Consider the following 26,390-nt stretch of genomic DNA (forward strand, 5'->3'; position numbering starts at 1 on the left):
GATATAAATGCAGTCACATAGGCAATAACTGGAGAGACGGCAAGCTCAAACACACCATGTCGTCACAAACTCTGAACACTCTTCATTTTATTGAAAGAGACTAAGGTCTGCCTATTGTTGTTATGAACACTTACTGAATGTTTTAAAGATAAGCTTTTCCTGTCCATCATACCCATTGATGCTTGGGTAATCTGTCCCTATAGGTTTACTGGAAAAGACCCACAATGACAGCTAATGACTTGGCCAGTGTGATCACACTGGCATATCTAAATAACTTAGAAATTGTATTTCCATATCATCGGTTTCCAGAGAGCAGGTAACATGAAACTGGATGATCTGTTAATATAGGCTATTTGATCTGTTAATATAGGCTATTTCACATATTCATGGTTACCATAGGAGACATTTTTATCCGAAAGTGGAACTAATCAAAACTGCTCATTACTATGGCTGTAGGGACTCATTGATGTGTATTGCTGTGCACATTGTGTACAATGTACAGGTTACCTTAGCCAGCTAACTTAAAATGTTGACATTGTGGCATACCTACTCTTAAGTGCCAAATACGCTTCACATACTAAACTGGGCAATGGACCATCCTTCTATAGTCTCTTCATTACTGACATATAGAACAGCCATCAGACTCCTCCACCCTTCCCCGCCCTTGGCTGCAGTGCTTATAAGCAGGATCATACTAATTCTCCATCATCATCTAGGGGGGGACGCAGGGAGCTGCTATGAAAACAGTTCCCAGGAATGTGAGTCAGATTGCAAAGCAAAGTGTGCAACACTACGCCGAAAGCTCACATACATGTCAGAATGTAAAGATATTCTTGTAGTTGGAGAGATGGATCGTTCCTCATCTGCAAGAGCAGCTGATATACATCCTCAGCACTGTTCTCTTCTTCAGAACGTCCACCTTCAGTGTGTTCTTAGAATCTAAGAAGATTCTTAGGATTTACCAGCAAGACAAAGATGAATTGCACAAAATTTGCAAATTTCAGTATTAAGAGACTGGAAGCAAACTTGATTGCACCCTGGTTCTTCATATCAATGACCTTATTCAGACTCAATTGTTTCAGTGAACTAAGCATATGTAAAATACTGATAATGTAGGGCTGAGGAAGCAGGTTCAATATTTTCTATGGAAACTGTTTTCCATGTTGAAATATGATAAAGAGCTCTAGACATACATTAACACTCTTACCAGACTTTTCTTTTAATTTCCTGACATATTTTTTTTTAAATCTTACAGTTTTAGTCTTTTCAGACATATTTACTTTGTAAAACACACAAAACACAGCCCCCAGGTGCTGTTCTTTATTATTACTACTATTATTATTATTAGTTACATTTATATAGTGCCTTTCTCAAACTCAAGGATGCAATACAGACAGATACAATCACTCAGAACAGCTTTTACAATCACTCACACACACCGATGCGAGATCCAATTTGCACACAGCGTACTCTCAGTCACAAACCACATCCCCATGGGATGTACTGGGTGCAGGGAAAGGGGAGGAGGTGAAGACCAGCACAGAGCACCAACCATCACTTACATGCACACATTCACACACACATATATATCTATCTATACATATTTACACACCTGTTACATTCATACTTGACAATTTAGTGTATCCAATCAACCTAACCTCCATGGTTTTGGACTGTGGGAGGAAACTGGAGACCCCGGGAGGAAACCCTCGCAGACACAGGGAGAACATGGAAACTCCACCACCTTTAGTATACAATAATAAGTGTATGGTGGTATAATATATGATGAAAGGGTAAAATTAAACTAGAAAATACTCCCTCCTTTTTCTGTTAAAACAGTGAAAGAACAAAGATAATGTCTTTCATTAGACCTGTGTCAAGTAAGAAAACGGTAAGCAAGTTGGACCAATAATAATAAGAAAAACAGGTGAGGGAAAGTTGAACATGCATTTGGAAAATGTCAATAAAACATTTAGTTGGCATACCGAACAGCATACATGTGTGTGCCGCACGGGCATGGAATCAAAAATTTGTGCATGCATGTATATAGAAGAGAGAGAGGTGTGAACGTCAAGCAAGAGCTGTGAATGCCAAGGTTTAAAAAAAGCTTTCTTCTGTAGTTTTATTTTAGGTGCCCTTTGCCCTCCTTGTGTCCCGCTGGGCACCATCTGATGGTGGAATAATCGGATCCAATCTGACGTGTACATGCAGCTTCGTGGTGAGTCATGGCGTACGTAACGCGGTAAGGAGCCCCGAGCCGAAGTATCGTGTGCATTCAGATGAAGATTAACACTGATGGCGAAATGCTTTCCTTGCCTGCTTTCGTCATTTTCAGAGGCTGATTACGCTGTTTCCAGTCTAGAGACAGCTCTGAGAGTTCAGCCTTGGCTGCTAAATCCTTTGGGGCACTGTGCACTGAGCTACTCACTAAAAGCCCCAACTGTGAGTTTTAGGTTATTTTATTTAGATTTTATTGAGGAAATAAAAGTGCCTGAAGGGACATGTCACTGCAGAGGCATACAAGATTCACCTCATCAGTTAATTAGTAAGACTGTGAAGAGTTGATTTGTGAATTTGCAATGCACTCATAATCTGGGATTTAAACTGAAGACGTCTCACTGAGCAGTGGGTCAAGACTTCATTCACTAGTTCTTGAATTAGGGTTAGTGCACAATGCACACGTGGCAGTGAGAACTGAGCCCACTCAAGCTTCTGCATAGCTGCTGGCATCTTAAACATTACACTGGGCTTTGTCAGCATGCAACATGGAACACACTGACTTCCTGCGTGGGCTAACAATTAGCAAAAGAGATCCGGAACACAAGGTGACCATTAATCCCAGGTGCAGCGGGCACAATTTTTCAAAGCCAGTGAAAATCACGTTCTCTTTAGGAAGCAGATGATGTGCAGTTATTCTGAACTGGGAGCAGGCACGTTTTGCAATGAACAACATATAACAGCATTTCTGCAGGGCAAAAGCCAGCCAGCAGGAGCATCTATTAGGAATGTACATGACTCCTTAACACTGAAGCCCAAATTACGGTTTGCCTGCATATGTGGTTGTATGAGATTAATTACTGCAGAGCAAAGTCATTTATGGAGCATGAGTAGCCTAATTATTTTTAAGCATCTTTTTTGGTACTATCAAGGGTTAATGAGCCCATTTTTGGTTTTGGCATGGTACCTATACCATCCCATGAGGCTGTGCAGTGGCTTGAACACCCAAGCTGCATTCCTACAGCCACAACAACGTACATGAGTCTATGCCCCCCACTTCATGCTTCTAATGGGCAGAGAACAAAATCACAGCACATGTGATCTCTGAGAAAAGTGTATCAACACATAAGCTCCGGCAAAACTAGCATCCGCCCTCTCCTGATGGCTAAAATCGTAACCCTGCCCCACTTTTCTAGCTCTTATGAAAACTGTTTAACTTAACTGTTTAACTGTTTAACTTTCTACTTAGAGTCCAATCTCACTGCTCTGTTTTCTTTTGAATATGCTCTGACATGGTAGAACAATTGATATGTGAATTTCTGTACTATTGTAAAGGAATTACAATAAAATAAATGTGAAAATCTTTTTGGGGGACATCAATCTCTGAAAATGTTTTATTTCTCTTAGCTTTTTATAAAAAGAGTTACCTATCAAATACATAATGGCAGAAAAGTAAAAACAACAAAAAGCAAGTGAAGTAGTGTTTTAGCACCTTGAGGGAAAAACCTGAATCATCTTGTGTCTGGCTTGACTTCCAAACTGCTTTTGTTTCTTAAAAAATATCATAGTGGCCTGTATCTTTGCAAAGACACATAATATAACACTACACCCAAACCTTTTAATATATAACTATTAACTGTTTATGCTCTATTAACCAGCACCAGCTCTGCATATACACATTACACAACTCTGTCAGCAGCTCTGTCCTGGAGAGTACAAGAAATGCAGTGTCAAATGTCGAGATCATTCAGCATTGTCAGCTACAATGACGAGGCTGTGTAATATTCTTATACACTGTATCCCAACAAATAGAAATAGTGTGCATTGTGAGCAAACCTTGATTTGCATTAAAGGAAAACTACACGCTGTGGAGTTAACCTTGATAGACAGTCGCACGAAATGACAATCAGCGTTCATTCATCTGGACTCGATCCCCAATCAGTTTCCATTGTCTGAACAGAAGAGCTCCGCTGAACATACCTTCCAGCTCTGCGTCACTTCTTCCTTTGAAAACTGAGCGGACCTTGTCTAGGTTCAATCCTCCAATGGCCATCTCAGTTTTATTTGTCCTGAGCCACCTGTAGTGTGCTCGAGGGCTGTTTACACTATATTCACATGACACAACAGCAGAGCAGAAAACCAAACATTTAGTGTTTTTACGCGTAAACGTTGCTTCTTCTTGTGTTACCTTTGTCATAGGATTTGAATTACCTTTAAGCAAAACACATACAGCCAAACGGCACATGTTCTACACTACTACTTATGAATGAAAGTTGTGTAATATATGTAAAATACGTAGATATTCAAAATTGTAGCCTAATGAAATCGTTACTTCAGCAACAGGATGTTTCAGCTGTTATGAATGACCTTTGTCCAAAACCTACTGTTTCGGTGGAAACCTTGTGTATTTCAATACAATTCAAAAGCACGGTGAAATAAAGATAATTGTTAAAAGGTAGCGCAAGTATAGCACTGACCACTAATCTCATTTAAGATGAAACGGGGACCAGGTGAATCGATAAATTTAGACAAAGCCCCCTTGGACATTGTGTAGCAATGGATCACTATTTGGCGCTGAGAACTGTGTTATAGATAACGGTAAACCTAAGAATTATGTGTTATAGATTACGGTAGACCGCAGCATTTGGCTCGCCTTGTGTCTCGACACTCAGCATCGTTTTCTCTGTTTACTAAACAGTTCTCCGCCTACTAATGACGTTTAAGCTGAAGCGACGTTGAAGCAATGATGGCGGCGATTCAAACAAAGCATGACTTGAAGATTATTCACTATTGACGCTGGTTCACAACATCATTAAGCGGTATGTTTAATCTTTGACAACGGATATGTAAAGTTTTGGATAAGTGGTTGTCATGAAAACTATACCTACTCTAGTCAATCTGATGTACTGTTAGTTGGCTAGCTCTTTCAAATGCGTACTATTACGAGATTACATTCTCAAATAAATCCCTAATGTTAACCAGCTAAGGCTAACTAGCTAGCTATCTGATATACGTGTACGCTTTTGAGTATGAAAACAATTGCAATTCAGTTGTTATACACTGCTGCAGTTAGCTGGCTGACTAGCTAATGTTATGCAGATATCAAAGTTCTGTGGAAAACCTTGCAAATTTACGTCTGCAAACAGCTACATGAACGTCTTTTAAATGTTTGCAGCATGGACAAAGATAGCGCCGATGTACACCAAGAGCTGACGAAACTTAAGACGAAAATTCAAGAAGCGCGAGATCACATCAGTACCATGCCCGGTATTGACACGAGCCCAGCAGCGCAACAGCAGCAGCTTTCGACGCTGAGAGAGCAAGTGCGGACTAAGAACCAGCTCCTGAAAAAAGTACAAGAGTCTATGTATGTTTGATGTTCCAAAAGCCTCATGAGGTACTTTAACCCTCAGTGTTAATGCAGTATCAAGAACTGTCGAACAGAACAACGCATGAGGCAATGCAACTTATTCGGAACAATTCACTTTCAATGTGTTTTTGGATCATGCAAAAAGACCAGGCTACTTAGGGAATCTTTTGAATCAGGTAACCTATGCCCTAAAACTCACTGCTCATTCAGTCAGTGATTCCACTAGCTTGATCTTAGTTTCTTAGTAATGTTTTGCGTTTCGATTTAACTTGTGTAATTGTTATGATAGGAGATGGGATGATGTGTTTTTTTGTTTTGTTGTTGTTTTTTTAATTAAGTTCATTTTAACCCAGTGTCTCAATGTCTGAGAGCAGTAGCCTCTAAGTGGAATGTGGATTCTTAAATCTTCAGGTCAGTTTTATATCCTCACAGTAGAGTGTCCTATAGATAGGACGTTCAGAGTTAATTAATTAAAAACATGTAGATACGTTTTCCAAATTTTATTTTCCACTTTTTTGTAATAAAAGTAAACTTCGACATAGAAGAATAAATATACATTCATTTCATTTGTTCACAATGCCACTGACATTCAAGTTCTCATGTTCCTTCCTCCTTTATAAAATATAACAAAATGTAAACAAGTGGTCAAGTTTCACATTCAGTCCGTCGTTTTGGACAGTCTCCTCGGTAGGCTATATAATAATTTTACACCAAGTTGCTGCATTTGTCATGTTTCGACATGACAAGTTAGCGCCCCTAACATCAGTGTAAATGTGTCTTAAAGATCATGCCCATGTCATCCAGACCAGTTGGGACAACGAAAGACGCCACTCATCGGCTACATCTGAGGGCTTTTTCCTACGGATCCAGACAGCAAAATAGCCGGTTCACCCAGCCGTTCTGCAGTGCTCCACTCGCAGCGCTAGAAGCGCTTAGCAAATTACGCACCGGTCTTTGTTGCCCTGACTGCCACCAATAGCTTTTTCCCTTATGTACATCAAGTCACTATGCACACTTGGCCTCCTAGCAAAAGGTGCCACGATACCGTAAGCGTCACCGTCTTTGAATTTCTTGTTTCGGAAAGATTTTCTGTGAAGGACGTCGCAATACTGCAACGACACTTTGCGGTGACGGTCTGGACTCATTTCGTTTGGTAGTTTGGCTATTGTGAAGAGTGTTTGAAACATTAAGTCCACGTTTATGTTGCGCTTGGCGGAGATCTCAAAGTAGGCGCAAGGTTCGTCCCCTGAGACAAGCTGATCTATCTCCTCCTCCTTGACCTCACGATAAAATTCACGGTCAGACTTGTTCCCACAGATTACTAATGGCACGTCGATGTTCTCTTTGGTCTTGTTTTTCAGACAGGACTTAGTTTCAAAGATCTGCCTCTTCAGTCGCTGTACCTCTTGGAACGAATCTTTGTTCTCCAAACTGAACACCAGAATAAAGACATCACCTGAAAGTGGGGGAAAGAGTAATTTAATGTCATGCATATGAAGTTATTTTTGCGCTAGCTGCATGTTATGTTTATATTAATCTTGTGCCTGAAAAGCCGTTTTGATTTCATAATATTAAGTACTCACCGGTCAGTATAGAGAGCCTCCTCATTGCTGGAAATGGATGGTTTCCGGAGGTGTCCAGAATGTCCAGCTGATAAACCTCCCCACGAATGCTGTAAAATTTCCTGTGAAAGTCCTCAATAGTCGGTGTGTACTGGTCATCAAACCGTTCATTCAGGAATCGAGAGATGATCGCCGTTTTGCCCACTTTAGTGGAACCCAGGATGACCATTCTATGGCAATGTTTTGCCCGGATGTCAAATTCGTTTTCGGATGAGACATTTCTTCTTAATCATGGCTGAGATTCTGCACACTCAGGTCTCTCAGGACAGACACGTGCACAGGGTAAATCCACAGGTAGTTCGGAGTAGCCTGTCTGTCTATGACAAAACTGCAACTGCTTTTTCATCAGAACTGCAACTGAGGAAGAATTTATACTGAAGTCAAAACCCCTCCTCCACGGCGCGTCATCCATTACGCAGCGTTCCAGAGATCTGACCATTATTACAAGGTTTGGGTGTGGTGCGTCACCCGCTCCATGGTACTGGTGTGCGCGCAGGTCTGACAGCTAAAAGTGTCTTTGGTCAACATCAGTTACGTGTTATTGGGTGGTACCTTATTGATGCATCAATGCAGTTTACGTGTGCTGTGCTTTATTATTATTAATTATTATTATTTTGTTTTCTAACACCACATAACGGTCTAAACTGAGGTGCATAAACTTCATTGTCATACAAAATTATTAAAGAGGCTTTGACAACACCTATGCAACATGACGCTCAGTTCTCTAGGCTACTCAAGTCTAAGAAGCATATACAAAAATGTTAGTTGAAGTTGGCACTTCTACAACATATATGCCCTTTCTTTTCCAGTTTTGACCAAAACCCCTGCAGATAATCTTCGCTCATTTTATGCTTTAAGTAATGCCAATTAAATGGCCTGGCTCAGAAATGCAGCACCGTATTTTATGCTCTCTACGCGGGAAAGTATCCACGTCTTCTCAGACATTTATAGCCACTAGAGTGCGCACCCACCTTTTTGGCATTAACCTGCTGAGACGTTGAAACATTTGAAGACAATTGCGCAAATGTACTCCGATGAGGTCTGGAGACTTAGTTCGCCGACGCTCATGTTAGCCACTGTACAAATCGCAATTTTATAATAAAACATTTTAATTCCTCACGTGTAAGCTACACTCCTTAAAAACAAGGAAATATCCGTGTAGAAAAAGTTGAAGCCACAAGGGGTTGCGAAAGTCAAGAATGACCTCATCAGACCTGAAGGCCTACGTCTTTGAATGCAATATCGTTTATTTGATTACATGTTGTATTGTCGTACGCTCGAAATCTAGGTCATTTAAGTATTTCAATATCAAATCATAATTTTAATATTAATATCAGTGGGAGAGTACAGTATAATTGTAAATTAAGAAAACCTTTTCACATATTTCTTTGACAGCTGTTAGTTAGGATCCAAAACTTAACGTGCATCGTCACGAACTAATCAAAACGAATTAACTTTAAAAGTGAATTAAAGTCCTGTTGAAGAACAAATAAATTAACGGACAATAATAATAGCTCAGTGGTTAAGGTACTTGACTAGTAATCAGAAGGTTGCCAGTTTAAGCTCCACCACTGCTGGGTTGTCACTGTTGGGACCCTGAGCAAGGCCCATAACCCTTAATTGTTCAAGTTGTACTCAGACATAATTGTAAGTTGCTTTGGATAATAGTGTCAGCTAAATGCTTTAAATGTAATGTCTTTGAATTGAATGTCATATCAGTCATATTGAATGCCATATCAGTAACTTCTACCACATGACTCCGAATGACTGTCTAGTCTTCCATTTAATGGTCAATGTATGAAACACGTAGCATGAGAAGGTTTACCACAAAATGAAAGCCATGTGTATGCCTTGCTACACATTGTTATAAAAGTAGAATACAAAAAGCAACACACAGACAATCAAAACACAGCAGAGTTGAAGTCTTCCATATAAATTAGGTGAAGAGAGATGGAAATGGGAGTGTGCAGAACATTAGTAATCATGAGCTGAAGCTATCCACGTCATCTATGAAACACTATGGTATGGACATATATGGCTTCCAGTGCAACTGGCTGAATTAGTGATTGTTTATTGATGTTACTACTAATGTTAAAACTGACAGCAGCAGTAGATTGAATACTAATGTGTACAGAAGCATTGTAGGTGCTCAGACCCAACCATCTTTTCACAAATGAACAAGGTTATAAAACATGTTACTAAAGCAATTAGCAATGAGTTATTCAGGGGTAAAATATGGAATGTTCATCATTGCCCAGTTGAGTCACCTGAACTGAATACTGAATATTTACCCACTTAAGACAGATCGAGACTATATTAGACCACTATTGCTGTTATGCTTATTGATATGCGGTTGCTGTTATGTGTGATAGTTATAAGCCTAAAACGTTAATTGTCTCTATGTATTCTGAGGTATGGATTTTAGACTTATCTCTGTTTGGCTACTTGGCTTGTTGTGATGTCTCCCCTATCTGTCTGTGGTAAAGACAATTAAGGTAAAGGGTTTACAGGTGATTCGATCGTATAGATGTAGTAGGTCAGAGGCATCTGCCACTTTGTAGTGTTTGTTATGAAGGCTATATGATAGGGAGGTAAGCTGTTTCATTATTTTTGTTCTTTTGGAACCATCCAGAATGTCCACCCGTACTGCTTGGCGGCCTAAAAACACATAAGATATGTAATCATTCTTGTTATTCCTTAAACCATATGCTCATTTTGCTTGGTTTGAGAATAGTGCACATATAATTCCGGTCACTCTATCTGTGTTTGCAATTTGACACTAAACACTATGATTGTTCCCTCTCTGTGCTTGCAATGTTGCTATCTCTGTGGCTATAAATGTGTATGTTGACAGGCCAACACGAGTTGGCAAGGAATTGTTTATTTTTCTAGAGATTTTATTGTAGACGGCAACTTACGTTGCGTCCACTTCGCTTCTCTCCACCACCTGTTCAATCATAGCCTTGATGGCATCTGTTTAGTCACCGCTGCTGAGACATCAAAAAGGGGGTCTATCATCCTCTGGCCAACAATGGTCACCACAATAATAACAATTTTAACAGAAAAAAAGCACTTAATGTCTAGTCCAACTATCTAGAGGTCCTAGTCTTGTCCGTCTTGTCTTGTACCAAGGTGTGCATCCCCTTTATCTTGCCACCAAAAGGGATCATGTGACATGCATACAAACATAGCTACTGTTAGTTACAAAATTGTGTCGCTGACCAAATACTTACAAACTGCACTGTATATGTATAGAGGACATGTGTGGTGTCATATTTCAATGCCATAATATGTGGTCACTGGGATATAAAGAGAAGGGAGATTAAGAGAGGTGATGAAAATGCTTTCTTGCCTGCATTCAAGGAACACGCTTTGCTGCTAAGGGCTCAGATGGACTCTTGCCTTACCTTGTGAACATGTGGTACTGAAAGCTTTGCATGTTGTGCACATCATTTACTGAATGAGATGTCAAAAACAAAATGTCTGCCACAAAGTTGATTGCATGTGATTGCATGGTGCGCTAATCTCATACATGCATCCTTAAATTCTAAAGCTTCCACTGCATGCAAACATATGCCTCCATGCACTTTTTGCCCTCTAATTTGAAAAGAAGTATGCCTCAGTTTTTTGTTTTACAAAATGTTCTGTGGCTCTCTATAAAATTTACTAGACACTGTGCGTATAGCTATGTCCACAGAAAAAAAAGAGATTTTTTTTTCATGAGAAAAACACAATATCAAACAGAACACCACTGCATACAAAAATTACATTTATGACAAATAAAGATAAAAGAGTACTGAGCCGATTTGCATGGCAGTTTTCCCCTTCAGGAAACTGAATTGGACTTAATTGTATGTAATTACATTCTAATCTAGTAACAGCTTGGTAGTGCAGGCTATTGTGGATGTTTTGCTTCTTTAGATTGTCTAGTGTAGCCTCCATGCTGAAATACTACCAGAACAGATCCATGAGTAGACAGTAATGACACATAGGGACATAAAGCAAGACATAATAGAATGTAGCACAATCTCTAAAAACCAACTCAGTTATTCAGACAGCCTATGAGAGAAAGTAGGTTAATGTAATGGCTATGTGAGTGAGACAGAGTGTGATGGGATTTTATCAACAGTGACGTACTGACATGGATCTGCTGACCTGTATTTACAGAACTGTTTGTGGCTACTGCTGCTGCCTGTGCACTGCCTTCTGGAACAGGCCAAACTGGAGCAAAGTTAACAAAAGCCCCTAAAGGCAACTGTTTCTGTTACAGGTGGTTCGGAGGCAGAAGGACATGCTGTGTCAGAGGATTAACTGCTATGTGACCAGATTTAAAGCACCAGGATGCTTGAGTGAAATATACAGAATGGAACTCCTGCGAATGATTTTAGAGAACGTTGTTGTCAAACAGAAATCAAATATTTCAGTTTGCTTTGGAAGAATTATGTCACAGAATTAGCACTGGCCAAAGTGATTATTGACATATGGCTTTTCTCTGATATGTTTTTATTTTGTTATTATTGGACTTGAGTGTAGCTTTAGACATCATAACATATATATATATATATATATATATATATATATATATATATATATATATATATATATATGTGTGTGTGTGTGTGTGTGTGTGTTCAGGCTTAAAAACACTGACTTGACTGACCAGTGTCAAAGGTAGATGGTACATTTTTCAAGTTTCAATGAGGCCCCTTATCTCATACATAATGTTGACTCTTCACTTTTACCCTAATGATACAGCCCTACTTGTAAGTTTAGCCAGATTCACCAGCAGTTAAACAAATGGAAAGTCTATGTTAAAAACATACAATGACCAGAAATCATGGTAAAACTGAATCAAGGCAAATCATTTTATCATGGTACAACAGAAGTATTGATGCTGGGCAATAAGTCTGCATAAAATAAATAGAGCCATTTTTATTCTAGATGTAGATAGCTTCATGCAACTATAAGCTACAATCAAGGAACCTTGACTTGGTTTGATTTTTCACTCTTGGTGTGCTAACCATCCATGATGCTAAAAATAATCTAGCCAGCTAGGTAATCCTACCAACTAGCTAGCCAACCTCTTTTAGAAGTGCACACCCTGACACACCAAAAAATGCTGAGCTGCAGTCAGATATTACGTGTTGTCATTTCACCATACAAAATGTCCTGACGCATCCCAGTGTCACCATAAATATGTGTCACTTAACATAGTTGTTTGGTCAAAATCAAAGTTAACAAAACAGATTTTATGACTTGTTGAAATAAGCATTTATAAATGTTTAAGTTAGTTGTCATGAAGGGTCTATGTAGGTGTCTTCTAGCCTTATAAACTATAACCCTCGGTAAAATGTTACCTTTGGTTTTAGATCCAAATTAAAGCTGCAGTAATCAATGTTTCTGTTTTTTGTATCTTCTGCCAGATTATCCACTAAAGATGTTTGTCCCCACCTTCTTATCCCATTTTCTCCATCCAAACCTTTTTCTAAAGCCCCCTCAGGCAGTAACCAATCAGGAGATCACCTGCTTGTGGTTACTTGTACAGATTGTGTTGAAAGTTATAGTTGCAAATTGCAGAGGTCAGGCCAGTCAAGACATTTTTTCTCAGAACATTAATAATATTAAAAATGATTATTATACAATAATATTAATATTAATATTAGTATCTATTAGTATCAATATTAATATGAATATTAATATTAGGTATTTGTTAATATTACATCTAAACCCATTTTAGACAAAGTGTTCACTCACAGCACAGTTTATGCTTAGTTTATTGGTTAGTTTATTGGTTAGCTTGGCTAGCTTAGTTTATACTTATTTTACTTGATATCTTGTAATGTGTAGTAATATATTAAGTCGTATTACTTAATATGATTCAATCGTAGAACCTTTAATGCTTAACGTTTTCTCTCTGATTGTCACGGAATGCTCCACCCCCCCACGAGTTACGTGAAACGACCCACCGCATGCAGTGGATTCACATTTGTACTGTTTATAACCACACCCCCTGGGATTGCACACACCTGCACAGGGTTTAATGTTGAATGTGTGTCTGTCTATTTAAACTTCTATCAGTGTGTGCACCGTTGTTGGTCATTGTTGCTATGTGTGTGGTAATTCCGAGCTCTGTATCCATAATATTAGTTTGTGTAGTCATGTGTCAAATTGTATGTGTTCTTTGTTTAATGTTAAGTGTAGAGTCATGTTTACTGTAAGTATTATGTGTGAGGGCCACCTGTGTCGTATGTTTAATGTTAATAAACGTCATGCACCATCAAGGAAGTCTGTGTGTCCTGCCCCGCACCCTGTCGCACTCAGGCCAGCTATGTTTTCAATACTATCAGTGTAAAGTAACTTTGGTTACTTCAATGCCATTTCAATTTGAAATAGAATTTTTATTATTTATTTATTTTATTTAAATTTAGGACATTTCTGGCCAGATGCATTTCACATAAGAACATTCCTACACATGACTTGTATTTTCTAGCACTCATAGTCACATGAAGTACTGACAGCAGTAATGTTTTTGTACACCTCCACTCTTCCTTGCTTTGACTGTCCCTGTTCTGAAGGCAGTGCTATCTCTCTATCTCTTTCTCTCTGGCCCATGCATCCACTCCACCGCAAAGCTTGTGTAGCTTTTTGACAAACGTTTGTAAACATCATGTGGTGCAGGAGGACCAGGTTCAACAGAAGCACAGTGGAATTTGAGCCATTGTTTGCAACCCAGCAGTAATCATGTCTTGTGTGGACAGGCGACCTTTAGACAGAGTTCTTAAAATGGGCAAGACACCAGAAGTAAAGGCAGGGCATGACAATGCCGGTATGAATGATTAGGTCAATAATGAGCTGGTTATTAGGTTAATTAAAGTGGCTGTAAAACCAATGTCCTGGGTTCTTAGCCATTAGGTAGAGCATTAGAAAGGATGGCAGTCATTCTTAGCAAGTCATCACCAACTTTGCCATTTTTCCTAATGTTCCAGGCAGAATTTCAAAGTTTTTTAAAGGAAGTGGAAAAAGCTGACTATCCAGACTTTCTCAATCTCTCTGTCTCTGGTCTGCTTAGTCTATGCTGAAGTACTTCTCTCTCCTTGTGTCCATGACATGTAACTATATTGCTTGTATAGCCACAACAAAGAGAACATCCCTGTTTAATAGGTACAATTCTTCAATCTAGAACAAAGATCACATGACAGCTCCCTGGGTTCCACCATCTGTCTTAATGGGTGGCATCAGTCATGACATCCACTTATCAAAAAATGAACATTTGCTGTCTAATGGCTAGCATTACACCATCATATAGCTTTTAGATTAATCATTGTGACAAAAGGAACTATTTGTTCCAGACACATTTTATACTAGTTTCTGGCTTAATGATTGCCTGTCAAATGTAACATTTCTATGGCAACTAGACATACACAAACCACAGGGACATTTGTTTTACAGTGCACATTATAGAGAGACTATAAATGTATGGGTATCACCTGGAAATCTAGCACATTTTGGAGTGACTTTGTTACCATGACAACCCACTGGCCTCTTGGGTAATATCAGCCCATATAAGTTTATGTGCTTTGGACAACCAATATCTAGCTATTTACGATCTGCCCCCTGTGTAATTTGCTTTTAAAGTATAGAGGAACAGATTTACCTGAAACATGAAAGGTTTTTGAAAATTAGGAGTTTAGGAGAACTTAGGAACCTTAGAAGTGTAGAAGATTTTAAAGAGGTAAGGTAATAGTAGGGAGAAGCTAAAGGAAGGTGACACAAAACTTGCCTATGCTTAGCAATGATGAATGACAATTGCCAGTGACGGTGACTTAATTGCCATAGCGACTAGGGCAGTAGCACAAGGAATTTGCAGGTGACAGTGGATTTGGACCAATTAGTGACACTAATTAACACTAAATAGTGACAATGCGAGGATAAGCAGGATGTGGGGATGAGGCACGATGAAACACTTTTATTTTTGCAAACATGCAAATATACACCCAGGGACATATATACACCCAAAGACGATTACACATAACATGGAACAGGTGGAAGACATGAGAGGGCGTGGCAACACAGACGTACACACACACACCAAGACGTTTGAGGAGGGGGGCGCAACTGTCCAACAAACGTGACAGAGCCCTCACTCAAGGGCGCAACTCCCAGCGCACCAGCCTAAACAGGCTGTGGACCCGAGACCAATGCCAAACGGTGAGGCCAGAGCATAGGGAAGTATACCGTGGGCCAGTGCGAGCAGGAGCATGGGGGGGAAATACCGGGATTAGGACGACGACAGATATAGGAACGTACACACTAACGGGGACTGAGAGACACATAAGGGAACAAAGTAATTGGCATATTAAAGGTAATGGGTACAGGCACAGTGATGGGGACAGGCACTACAGCACACATATTAAATAGTTCCTGGGAAGAGTGGGGGAACCCCAGCTGTTGGCTGGGTTGGATGCCAACCAGCCTGGGGGGGAGTGTTCATCGCCGGCTCGTTTAGCGGCGGCTGTACTGACCCTGGTGCATGCGCCTAGGTGTGCGTCCCGGCTGTGTTGCCCTATTTGTGGGGCAGTCCCTGGTGCCACTGCTTTTTTCCTCCCGTAGGCTTAGGCGTCAGTGATTGCGCTCTGGCAGTCACCTGGGGCTGCTTGCTTGCTTGCTTCAGAGCGCCTTGCCCTCATCAGAGCCTTGGGTGCTGGTGGCTCGTCTTTCTTGGAGCTCGTGACGTCGTTTGGAGGGGGAGGTTCCCCCTTAGATACCTCCTCCATCTCTATCAACGGGTTCCCCTTGCGATCGGACCCGCTGTCCAACTCCAAAGTGACATCACTGCACCCCTTTTCTCTCCATACTCTGTGTAGCCCTCTGCAAGATCCATATAGGACCCAGCGGATTCCGCCTCTGAATATTGGCCATCATGATCAGGCTGGTCTCCGTAGGACCCAGCAGAGTCTGACCCTGGACCCTGCCCAGGGCCCTCCCAAAACCGTCCAGCAGGTTCCTCCCCCGCTGTAGAACCATGGAGCGAGGCCAGGATGAGTGATGGTCTCTCCTTGGTATTATAGAAGTCCGCGTCGTCTGACTCCAAGGACTGGCAATCATTATAGCAGTCCTGGGAGTCCGACGTAATTTCGCGTGACTCCCCTGCTTCCGCACCTGAACCACACTCACCTGGGCCCTGCTCCCCTATTGCAGGAGTCCAGAGGGTACCCAAGAACACGGGGGGCTTCCTTGCACAAGCTATGGAAGGGTGTTTGCTTCCCTTCTTCCCTTTCATCTTTCCCTTCCCAGGTATCCTTCTGCGGTTGGTGTTTCTGTGACGCTGTGAGGATAAGCAGGATGTGGGAACAAGGCACGATGAGGCACACTTTTATTTTTGCAAACATGCAAAACATACAACAAAGCTCAAACGCTATGCATATCTCAAACACCAACACACGTACTACGACACACGAGACATATATACACCCAAGATGATTATACATAACACGGAACAGATGGAAGGCACAAGAGGGCATGGCAATACAGACGCACACACACACACACACACACACCAAAACGTTTGAGGAGGGGGTGGGGCCACAGCATGATAGGCCCAATTTATGAACTAATCTAAAGTTTTAGAATATGTTCTTATTGTAATATGAATCTGTGGAAAGTGCACATATTTCACTCAAATGTGCTGCATATTTTATTTATATATTATTTGAATGGGCACTGTTTTAATATCCAGTCGTTCTGTCATTACACTATTGAAAAAGTGATGGTTAAGACTTTACACTGTTATATAATCCAAATAATTTAATTATTATTGTAAGCCTAATTTATGTGTTTCTTTTGTTTTGCAGTGGAAACTAAAAAGCACAAAATTTGTCTTTAAAATTCCTTAAAAAATGAAATATTTACTTGTTTGTTTAATCTTGTGCTTGTGGTCCAGTAAGAGACTGATAGTCAAAGGAAATCAGACATTAATTATCTGGTCATTTTTGCTGCTATACTTTGAAGGTATAATCGTACTGAAAGTGTGGATGTTCTGTTAAATGATTGTGTCTGTTATTGCTTTTGCACAGAGAAAATGTTACATACTGGTACACAATGCTTTCTCTTAATGGAATCACAGATGAAGGTACCTAATTAAGTGTTCGCTTTCTGACAACATTTCTCGCTCTCTCTTTCTCCCTCAACCTCCTTCTCTATCAATCTGCCATGTGTGGTCTGGAGCAGCGTGGTGTTACAGGAGTGTTATTTTTCCATATTCCCTTACCACTATATCTTTTTGTGAATGTCTTTGATCTCATTATATGTTTAAATGTCATTCTGTTTTTTTGCTTGACTGAGAATTTTATTGAATTCAGTTTTTTTTTTTTTTTAAGCAGGCTTCTTCATAAAGCAGGCACAGCTGGACGGCCAGTAGCCCACACTGGCAGCACGGAGGATGATGAGCAGAATCTCTCCTCCCGGGTCCACCGTGCATCAGCACGAGACTGGACAGGAGGGACAGCTGCACAATTCAGTAAAGGAAAAACTGTTAGCTCTGTTTGGAATGCACTGAACAGATTTATGTTTAAAAGAGTGTTACAGAGACTCCAGCAGACCTGGATATAATGGCTTAGCTAAAATGGAGGCACAGATGTGTGAACATGTAAGATCAGTGAAATGACAACACTGTTTCCATCCTAAATTCTCTTTAATTCTTGATGTCTCTGAACCGTGAGATCTGCACCATTTATCTAAACAGGGAAACTAAGTATTGACTAAACAAATTCTTAACATAGACTCAAAAACAGAATGTGCACGACATTCCAATAAGTGGTGGGTCCATTGGGGCGAAATTCTGGCTACTTCGTAGCATTAGCGCCGTGTCAATACCGCCAAAATAGTAAGAGCATATGCACTGGCACTACAGGAACAATGGGGTCTTGTTATCACTCAGCAAAGTCCCTGCAGTGATCCCCCCTCTGGCCTTTACATAAGACAGGACCCCAGGTAAATGCCCAGAGTTTTCCCTTTTGTGGCACTGGAGGTTTGTAAACCTTCGATCTTAGACCCACTTACTGGAGTAGCTAAAAAGTGGGCAGACACTAAGGAGTCAGCACAGTCCTGGCAGGGATTTCTGTTCCTGTTTCTGCTCGGAAGGCTTCACTCCAATACCTAAAGCAGGGACCAGCTCAGGTTCCCTGGCCACCTCTGGACCGCTGCCCACTGTCTGGGCCTTCTAAATCCTTTAGTGCACATCAGTCTTTAGCAGGGCATTACAGTATGCAATATGCAATTGTTTATATACAATACAAAGTTTGAATTTCATTCCAAAACACGGTGTTAAAGAATTATTTTACCTTTTTTTTTTTTTACAGTCGATAAAGTCCTGCTTAATTAGTTATATTAAGTCCTTAAAAAAGAAAGCTCACAAATAGTGGGAGTATTTGCCCTATAGACGCACACAGCATGTGCTTCAGGAAACAGTTCAGGAAAGCTGAAAATGTAAATCTGGGGCATACAAAGCTTATCCCACAGAACAGCTTCGGGGTGTATTAACCTCTAATGCAACAACTCTCGGCTTCCTCATTCATCTTGTTTGACCTATTTTGTCTCTTGATGCATCTGGCATAAAAGGGGGGTTGGGGGGGGGGGGGGTGCACACACCTGGAAACTTTTTTCCACTTTGACACAGTATGGATATCAAAACACAAATATGGTTAAAAAACAGAGCAGTGATTCATGAAGTTACATAACCAAGCCATTCACTATTAAAGAAACAAAGCACCCATAAATGAAAAATATGGCTCAGCTGTAACTGTATTTATCAAGACATAATAAAAGGATGACATTTCATAACTACTTTCGTCCCATTGAGACAAGGAGATGACGTTGGTTTGTTTTGCTTCATTTCAACGTTGAGCATTGAATGGGCCTTTCTCACTCTTTGAACACCTGCAACTTCAGGCTGACCCACTGCAGAAGTTTGATTTGGCACTCAATGCTCCTTTAAAACGGAACGTTTTGGACAGAGGTCCTTCATCAGCTGTGCAAGCAAAGTGCTTTATATATATAATGTGTATATATAGGCAGAGCTGACCAGCTTAAAACATCTGTAATGACAATAGTTGTTCTTCTCCAAAGTGTGCTGGCTGTCCAGAACACTGACCTACTTTATCAAGAAAAAATATATTTGAGGTTAACCCATATTATAAGGATGGACTCATAACTAACAGGTTTTCAAGGCCATAATGCATTATAAAAGTTTGATTTGCCAAACATTTAAGACACAAATGAACAAATTTAAAAGGACTTGAATGCTGCTAATAAATGCCGCTGATTGTTAGGATGCCTGAGCAAGTTAAAGCCAGTCTTATCTAATCAGAGTACATAACAGTGTGGAACGCAAACTAATCTTCTCCTAAAAGAGAGCAATGCGTCTACAACATGAAGCTTCTGTGTGTATCAAAGATGTTAGGCAGGTCCAGAAAAAAGGCTTAAAATGCTGACACCTGTTGCTGAAGATGATGCCATTGTAGGTGACTGTGTTGAGACTGTGAAGCCCAGGCTAGAAGGAGGTGTTACCACAGTTGACACTGCTGTTCTTGATGTAAGATGCCTGTGTGGCACAAAGAGCTCCTGACCTGACACTCAGCAGTCTGATATCAGTAAGTACAATCAGGCATATTTTAATGTTTGTTTTAGTAGTTCTTTAAAACAAGCCTTTTGACCATCAGGCTCCCTACTTGCAGCTGTGTGGAGAGCACCTGGTGAGGGATGCAAGCTTTCAAAGGACTTCTTGCATCCAGCGGAGCATCTTCTGGGCTAGAGTAGCTTTGATACTGAGTGTTTGAGTACAGTAAAGCATGACAGTATGAGGTATGGGGTTTGCCCACGTAATAAACATCTTATGTGTAAGGCTTCGCAGAGTCTGATATTGTTAATAAGTTAAGATGGTTGTTCTCAAACAGCTGAGAGAGAAGCCTACCAAAGCAGCTGAAGCAAAGTTAATGTGAACATAGATATCTGCATCAGTTTGAGGTACTTAAAATGCCTACTCAGGTAGCAGACTACCTTGAGAGGTGTACCTTCAATATTAAATGTGTGTGATGGAAGATGGAAGCATTTCTTAGATAATGACTTCTGTTCTTTTGTGTTGATTGAAAAAAGACCCAGTTAGTGATGCACACCAGAGACAATATCCAGACAGAATATCCAGAGAGTATATCTAGAGCATGTTTCAGGGCAGCAGGATTGAGACAAAGAGAAAAGACATCTGCATATTGGAAGTTCTTGGATATATACAAGGGAAGCCTTTGTACTTACCTATAGGTATTGGGTATTGAACAGGTTCCTATCAAGATGAAACTGAATCTGTACTCCATCCTCCTTCTTGAGGGAGTTGTGAAACATGAGTGTGACTACTGTAAACAAATGTGTTGAAAATAACAGAAGTAAGTACACAACCCTGGTTCCACCCAGATGAAAGGGTGCAGATTGTTGACCCTCAACAAGAAACTGCTTGAGAAAATTGAGAACATTAGGTGATATACCAATCTTCTTGAGTAGTAGCCAGATGATTTAATGGTTGACAACATCAAAAGCTTTATGAGGCCAATAAATGTAATGTAAAGACTCCTATACTGTTCTACATTTCTTTGAAATTTGCCAGCTACAAACATCATATCTGAAACAACACTGATTTTCTGGAAGAACATCCTCCATGATGTATATTAAGAGTCAATAAGATTCTTGCCGAACCTTACCAGAGGCCGATAGCACAGAAATACTCAAGCTTTTCCACAAGATTCTTGGTCTCCCTTGCACTTATATAAGGTAATTATACTGATTCTTTCTTGACTTAAGGTATAATTTCCACATGCCAAAAAATTAGGATGTGTTTATGTAATTGCCTTGTTTTCAAATAGCCTTTCAGTTCTAAAGTTCCAGCAGGTAGACCACCAGGACCAGGATATTTGTTCTTCATACTTTGAATGGCTGCAAGGACTTCTGTGAACTTTAGAGATTCATTAAGCTTTATAACTTGGAGAACAGTCAGGAAGTAAGTGGAGAATAGAGGGACTGGAAGGGTTAGTTAATTGTGCAGCGAATTGAAGTGCTAAAGTTCTGAATGTTTGCCCAGCAGTTGAATACTTCTTTATTATTCTTAAGTAGGACAGAGCCATCAGCTGATCTGACAGGAGTGATGCAACACTTTTGAGGACCATAGGTATATTTTAGAAGTCATCGCATATTGTTTAATACCTCCTCAAAGTCAGGAAACTGTTATCAAATCATTCCTTGATGAGGTTTTTTGTGGTAAACAATTAGTGTCTGAAGCAGCAGTATATAAAGTTGACTTCGGTTCAATCTATTCTGTATTGATGTGTCAGTCACCATCATGATAGTTCTTTTACTTTAGTATGGCAAGGACCCTCTGTCATATGTATATATGGTGTAGTGGGTCTACAGGGACTTGCAGTTAAGAGGCTTTTGGACTGCTGTTTTTTGAATACAGGACAAATTTTCAGTTTAAAATGTGTTCTAATCAGCTACTGGTCAGGCCAGCCTTCAGGAACCACACATGGTCCAGGTTAATGATGTATCGTTTAAATCACACTGACGAACAATAACGAAGTCCAGCAGGTCGGCAGTGTACAGACAGCGGATGCATCCATGAAAATATTTGTTTGTCATCTGGAATACTGTGAAGACTGCATTTATGAACAGTTGATGAATAGAGCACAAGGTAAACAGCCAATGCCCACTGCTGTTCAGTTTTACTGACACAATAAACCTCCAGTTACTCCATTCCAGAGCTGCATCAATGGAGTCACAAAAGAATCTTTGATGTTCTCCTCAGCATCCAAGATGGGAGGCATTGGCACTCATGAGTGTAGTGACCTTTTGCCAGTGGTTATGTGCCAGGGCATAAGGTGTTTCATTGATGCCCTAAGGAATCTCAGCAAAGCTACAGCCACAGAATGTTCCTTCCAGCAAAGTCAACTCCATGAAGTCCAACACATGCCTAATGGAAGCCCCTTCCAAAACAATGTGTATTCTGTACCATATTATTTCAGCAAATCTTCATCAGAGAGTTGCATTTCACTCAGAGCTACAATATCAATGTTGTACATCTGGAGCACAAGTGCAGTAAAGGCAGTATGTATATGAGATCTATTGTCCCAGTCATTGTTATCCAGGAGCATACAAATATGTCAGCTTCATAGTCAAAGTTCATTGTTTTATTTTTGAACACAGAAAAGGGGATGAATTTTCCTATCCATGTGTATGGGGGAACAGGTAATGGTTTTCTAGACCCTTTCCTGAAATGGGGTGAGAAGTATGATCCCTAAACATGGCTGCTCAGTCGCACATGCAGCTGCTGAAAGAAGATGTTGTTCCAATTTTTCATCTTCTAACGACACACTTGTGCTGCCTGTGTGCCAGGATCAAACTGGGGACTCCCAGTGACAATAATATATTGTTCAGTGACAATACTAAATTGATCAGCAAATGTGTGAGTGATATTACAGCAGTATTTACCTTTGCGTTTGTTATATATTACATTAGAATATTTATATATGTTGTATATTTTGCAAATGAATGTCCAAATGAATGTCATATGCTTTCAAGGAATTAAAATAAACAGTACACCCGTCACATCTGAGAACTGCAGCCCCCCCCCCCATTCAAAATGTATTAAAAATAAATATATCAGATAAGTACATTTAATATGCTGCTTTTCTAAATTATACAGCTTCAGAGAAAGACACCTAAAATATGAGAAAAATTGAAAATGCAGTCTTGCGTAGATTAGCCTAGTACTGCTGTCTGCTCTGATGCATGCATTCTTCCTGTTGCAGTCATGCTGCCAAAATCTTGCCTGAAACCTCAACATCGTATCAGCTACCACTGACTCCCTGGTAGGAAGAGACCTCATCTGTGAGTGGGATATGTGACTAAGCCTACATGCCCAAAGTCAGCCTTTCCAATCTATCAAATCAAGTGAATTTGCACAAGTACATGCTGCTCCTTGTGAAATATTGTCCTGCTGTTCTAAATGATCATTAAATGTTTCCATGAGTACTCACCCCTTATGTTTAATTAGAGTGATTGGTAGAACACGATCTACAGATGAAACTAATTGTGGGTTAGGTCACCTGTGTACATCTGGTACACTCTTAATCTTGACTGAGTTTTTCCACCTGAGGGGCTCTGCCCGTGGCATGTGGAGTGTAGGGATGCCTGCTGGTCTCCATTACCCATGCTCCATCTCTCTTTCTCTCATGTTCAACTTATTTTCACATCTAATATTATGCCCCCTATCCAGATATTTTTGGGTTTTCATCAATTCTATAAAGCTAGTTAGGGTTAGAGAATCAGAGTTTGATTTGAAGTCAAATGTATTACACATTTGTTTAAAGTAAAGTCGGTCATAGATAACATGTTTGGAATATCCTGAGATGTTATTTGAAAGAAGTCACCATTTTGTTTTATAGGCATTTGCAACACATTAGTGGATAAGTTACACTGGGTAAGAAAAAAAAAATTGTTTTGCTTTCCAAACTAAAATGTGTTTTATGCTGTTTCATCCTGAATTCAGCACTTAATCGTCTAAATTCTACATTAATTATATATGACTTATTCATAAATATGTACAAACTTACTCCTAAAATGTACTGTGTATGATTTTTGCCTATCCTTGGCCTCAGGAACATCCCTCTTCAGTGTCTTCAGCAGCAGTATGTCAACAGAGGAGATTCATTTTCCTTAATACTGCTTTTACATCCTATACATAATGACATATTGGAACAAAAACACTATTCTGAAAACACATTTGGATAATAAACAGGTACTTTTTTGCAGGAAGCAAAATCACTTTTGAATAAATGTTATTTGAAACACAGAGTCAAACATAAACATTGTTATAATCCACTTTCCTATGAAACCAAGAGAAAACATCCTACCTAGCTGTTAGTATGCACTCACACATTTAAGTAGAGGGACCTGTCCTGAATCACGTTTGTGAGTCACTTGGTTTTTCAAAAACAAATGAGTTACCTCAGCAATTAGGCCACATCCCAGCTGACCTACTTTATCTATCTTTCATATGGGCACACATTTAATCTATAACTCACATGCATATACATGCACTGAAAATGAAAAACAAGCACTCTATGTAGTCTATACTAATGAAACACTAGTAAAAACTTTATATTACACTAATATCTGGCCACAAATGTGAGAGAAAGGCACCAACATTTGATATGTCATATTTTGTTTATTGTGGCAATTACTAAAATGAAAAGAAGTATGTAATCTTGTGGAGAAGAATCTGAAGAGAAAAAAAAAAGACATGCCCTTTGGGAGTCCATTGCACTATGCCCACAATTATTAGGCAAAAGAGTATTTTGACCATGTCATCATTTTTGTGCATATTTTCCAACTCCAAGCTGTATAAACTTGAATGCTTATTGGATTTAAACATATAATGTGATATGTATTTGTGTAATGAGGGAGGATGTGGCCTAAGGACACTAACACCCTATATTAACGGGTGCATAATTATTAGGCAGCTTCTTTTCCTCAGGCAAAATGGGCCAAAAATAGATGTAACTGACTCTGAAAAGTCAAAAATTGTAAAAAGGCTTGCAGAGGGATGCAGCACTCTTATATTTGCTAAGCTATTGGGGTGTGATCACAGAACCAGCAAACATTTTTGTTGCACATAATCAACAGGGTCGCAAGAAACGTGTTGAGAAAAAAAAAGACACAAAAATTAACTTCCAAACAATGCTCTATCACATGCACTGAAATACTCCACTGTGTGGCTAGCCAGTAAAAGCCTTAAAGATGAAAGAATAATGACATGACCCCCTTCCTCACCTGACCTAAACCCCAGTGAGAACCTGTGGACCCTGCTTAAACGGGAGATCTGCGGTGAAAGAAAATGGAACAACTGTCTGAGAGGCTGCTTTACAAAAACTTGATCGTCAACAGAACTGATGGACTCCATGAATGGAAGGCTTATGACTAATTAAAAAGAAGAGTGGTTATACTGGTTACTTTTTTTTTTTTCTTTTTTTTTTTAAAGTGTCTGTAGTGGTGAGTGGTAAGGAGGCTGATGCAAGTGCAGAGAAAAGCGATATTTATTAGGGGGCAAATCCAGATTCAGAGTTGTTATAACAGTCCAGGGTCATTGAGCCAATATATAGAGCATACAGATACGTGACAAACAAACCAAAGCACACGAAGGCAAACAGGGGAAGCAGGCTATAATAGAGACTAGGAAAAACTCAGTGGCTAAGAAACTCGAAAGCTAGGATAAACACAAAGGCACAGAGTACAAACTTACATATATGGATTTTCAAAGACATCCATATAGACACTGATCCATTCAATGAACAGCCAAAACACAGAAATCACGACAGGGTTTAAATACATGAAATTAACAAGACTAGAAATGAGGAGCAGGTGTGGAAAACCAAACGAGGGCAGAGAAAACGAAACTAAGGAATGGAACTAAAATACACAAGATAGGGAAACCATGGAAGCGAGGAGAGGCCAACCATGACAATGTCAGAAATGTTTATTTGTTTTATTTTGAGTTTTTGTTTATTATTCTCAGTTTAACAGATGAAAATAAACAAGTGAGATGGGAATATTTCTGTTTTTCAATTTCATTTTAATTTGTCAACCTGGTTTTGCTGTTAGGTCATCATAGTAACAATGTTAATGGTCTTCCTGTTACCCATTCTACCTAGCCCACACCACTGTGTGTCTCCACCCAGGTTACTATGCTGACCATTATTGGCTCTGCCCCACTCATTATCACCCTTCCTATCAGCTGTTCCTTGTTGTCTTTCCTATCATGCTGGATTTAAACCCCAACTTTTTCCCAGTGTCTTGAAGTAGCTTTGTGTTTGAATGTACCTGTGGCAGGATATGCCTGCTGTTCAGAATGGGAAACTATTTCTTCAAAAGCTTGAGTATGGAAGCTAAAATGTGCATACACAAAATGTCACTATAATCAAGAGCTGAAAGAAGGGGTTCCCAATAATCATCTTTCCACAATGCTAAGGGAAATGTTTCTCATCAAACCAAAGTCTCTGTGACTCTTTTGATCTTTGAGCCATTCAGGCTAAATATGAACAGATTATCATAGATGATCTGAACCTTCTCATTCATGTTGCATGGCC

At 39.8% G+C, this 26,390-nt stretch overlaps 2 protein-coding genes across 2 annotated transcripts; one reads left to right on the forward strand and one right to left on the reverse strand.

The window, feature by feature from the left end:
- The first annotated feature begins 4,711 nt into the window (after positions 1-4,711).
- Positions 4,712-5,972, forward strand: LOC113575320 (mediator of RNA polymerase II transcription subunit 9-like). The gene is given in 4 exon segments (XM_027006766.2): positions 4,712-4,727; positions 4,997-5,036; positions 5,393-5,564; positions 5,566-5,972. Coding segments are annotated over 4 exon segments (276 nt in total). The 3' UTR covers positions 5,614-5,972.
- Positions 5,973-6,072: 100 nt separating this feature from the next.
- On the reverse strand, positions 6,073-15,983 carry LOC113575319 (dexamethasone-induced Ras-related protein 1-like). Its single transcript, XM_027006765.2, is given in 5 exon segments — positions 6,073-7,043; positions 7,171-7,423; positions 7,425-7,452; positions 15,445-15,529; positions 15,854-15,983. Coding segments are annotated over 5 exon segments (1,020 nt in total). The 3' UTR covers positions 6,073-6,519.
- Between the last annotated feature and the right edge of the window lie 10,407 nt (positions 15,984-26,390).

Source organism: Electrophorus electricus, chromosome 1 (genome assembly GCF_013358815.1).
Source record: "Electrophorus electricus isolate fEleEle1 chromosome 1, fEleEle1.pri, whole genome shotgun sequence".
Taxonomy (NCBI): Eukaryota; Metazoa; Chordata; class Actinopteri; order Gymnotiformes; family Gymnotidae; genus Electrophorus; species Electrophorus electricus.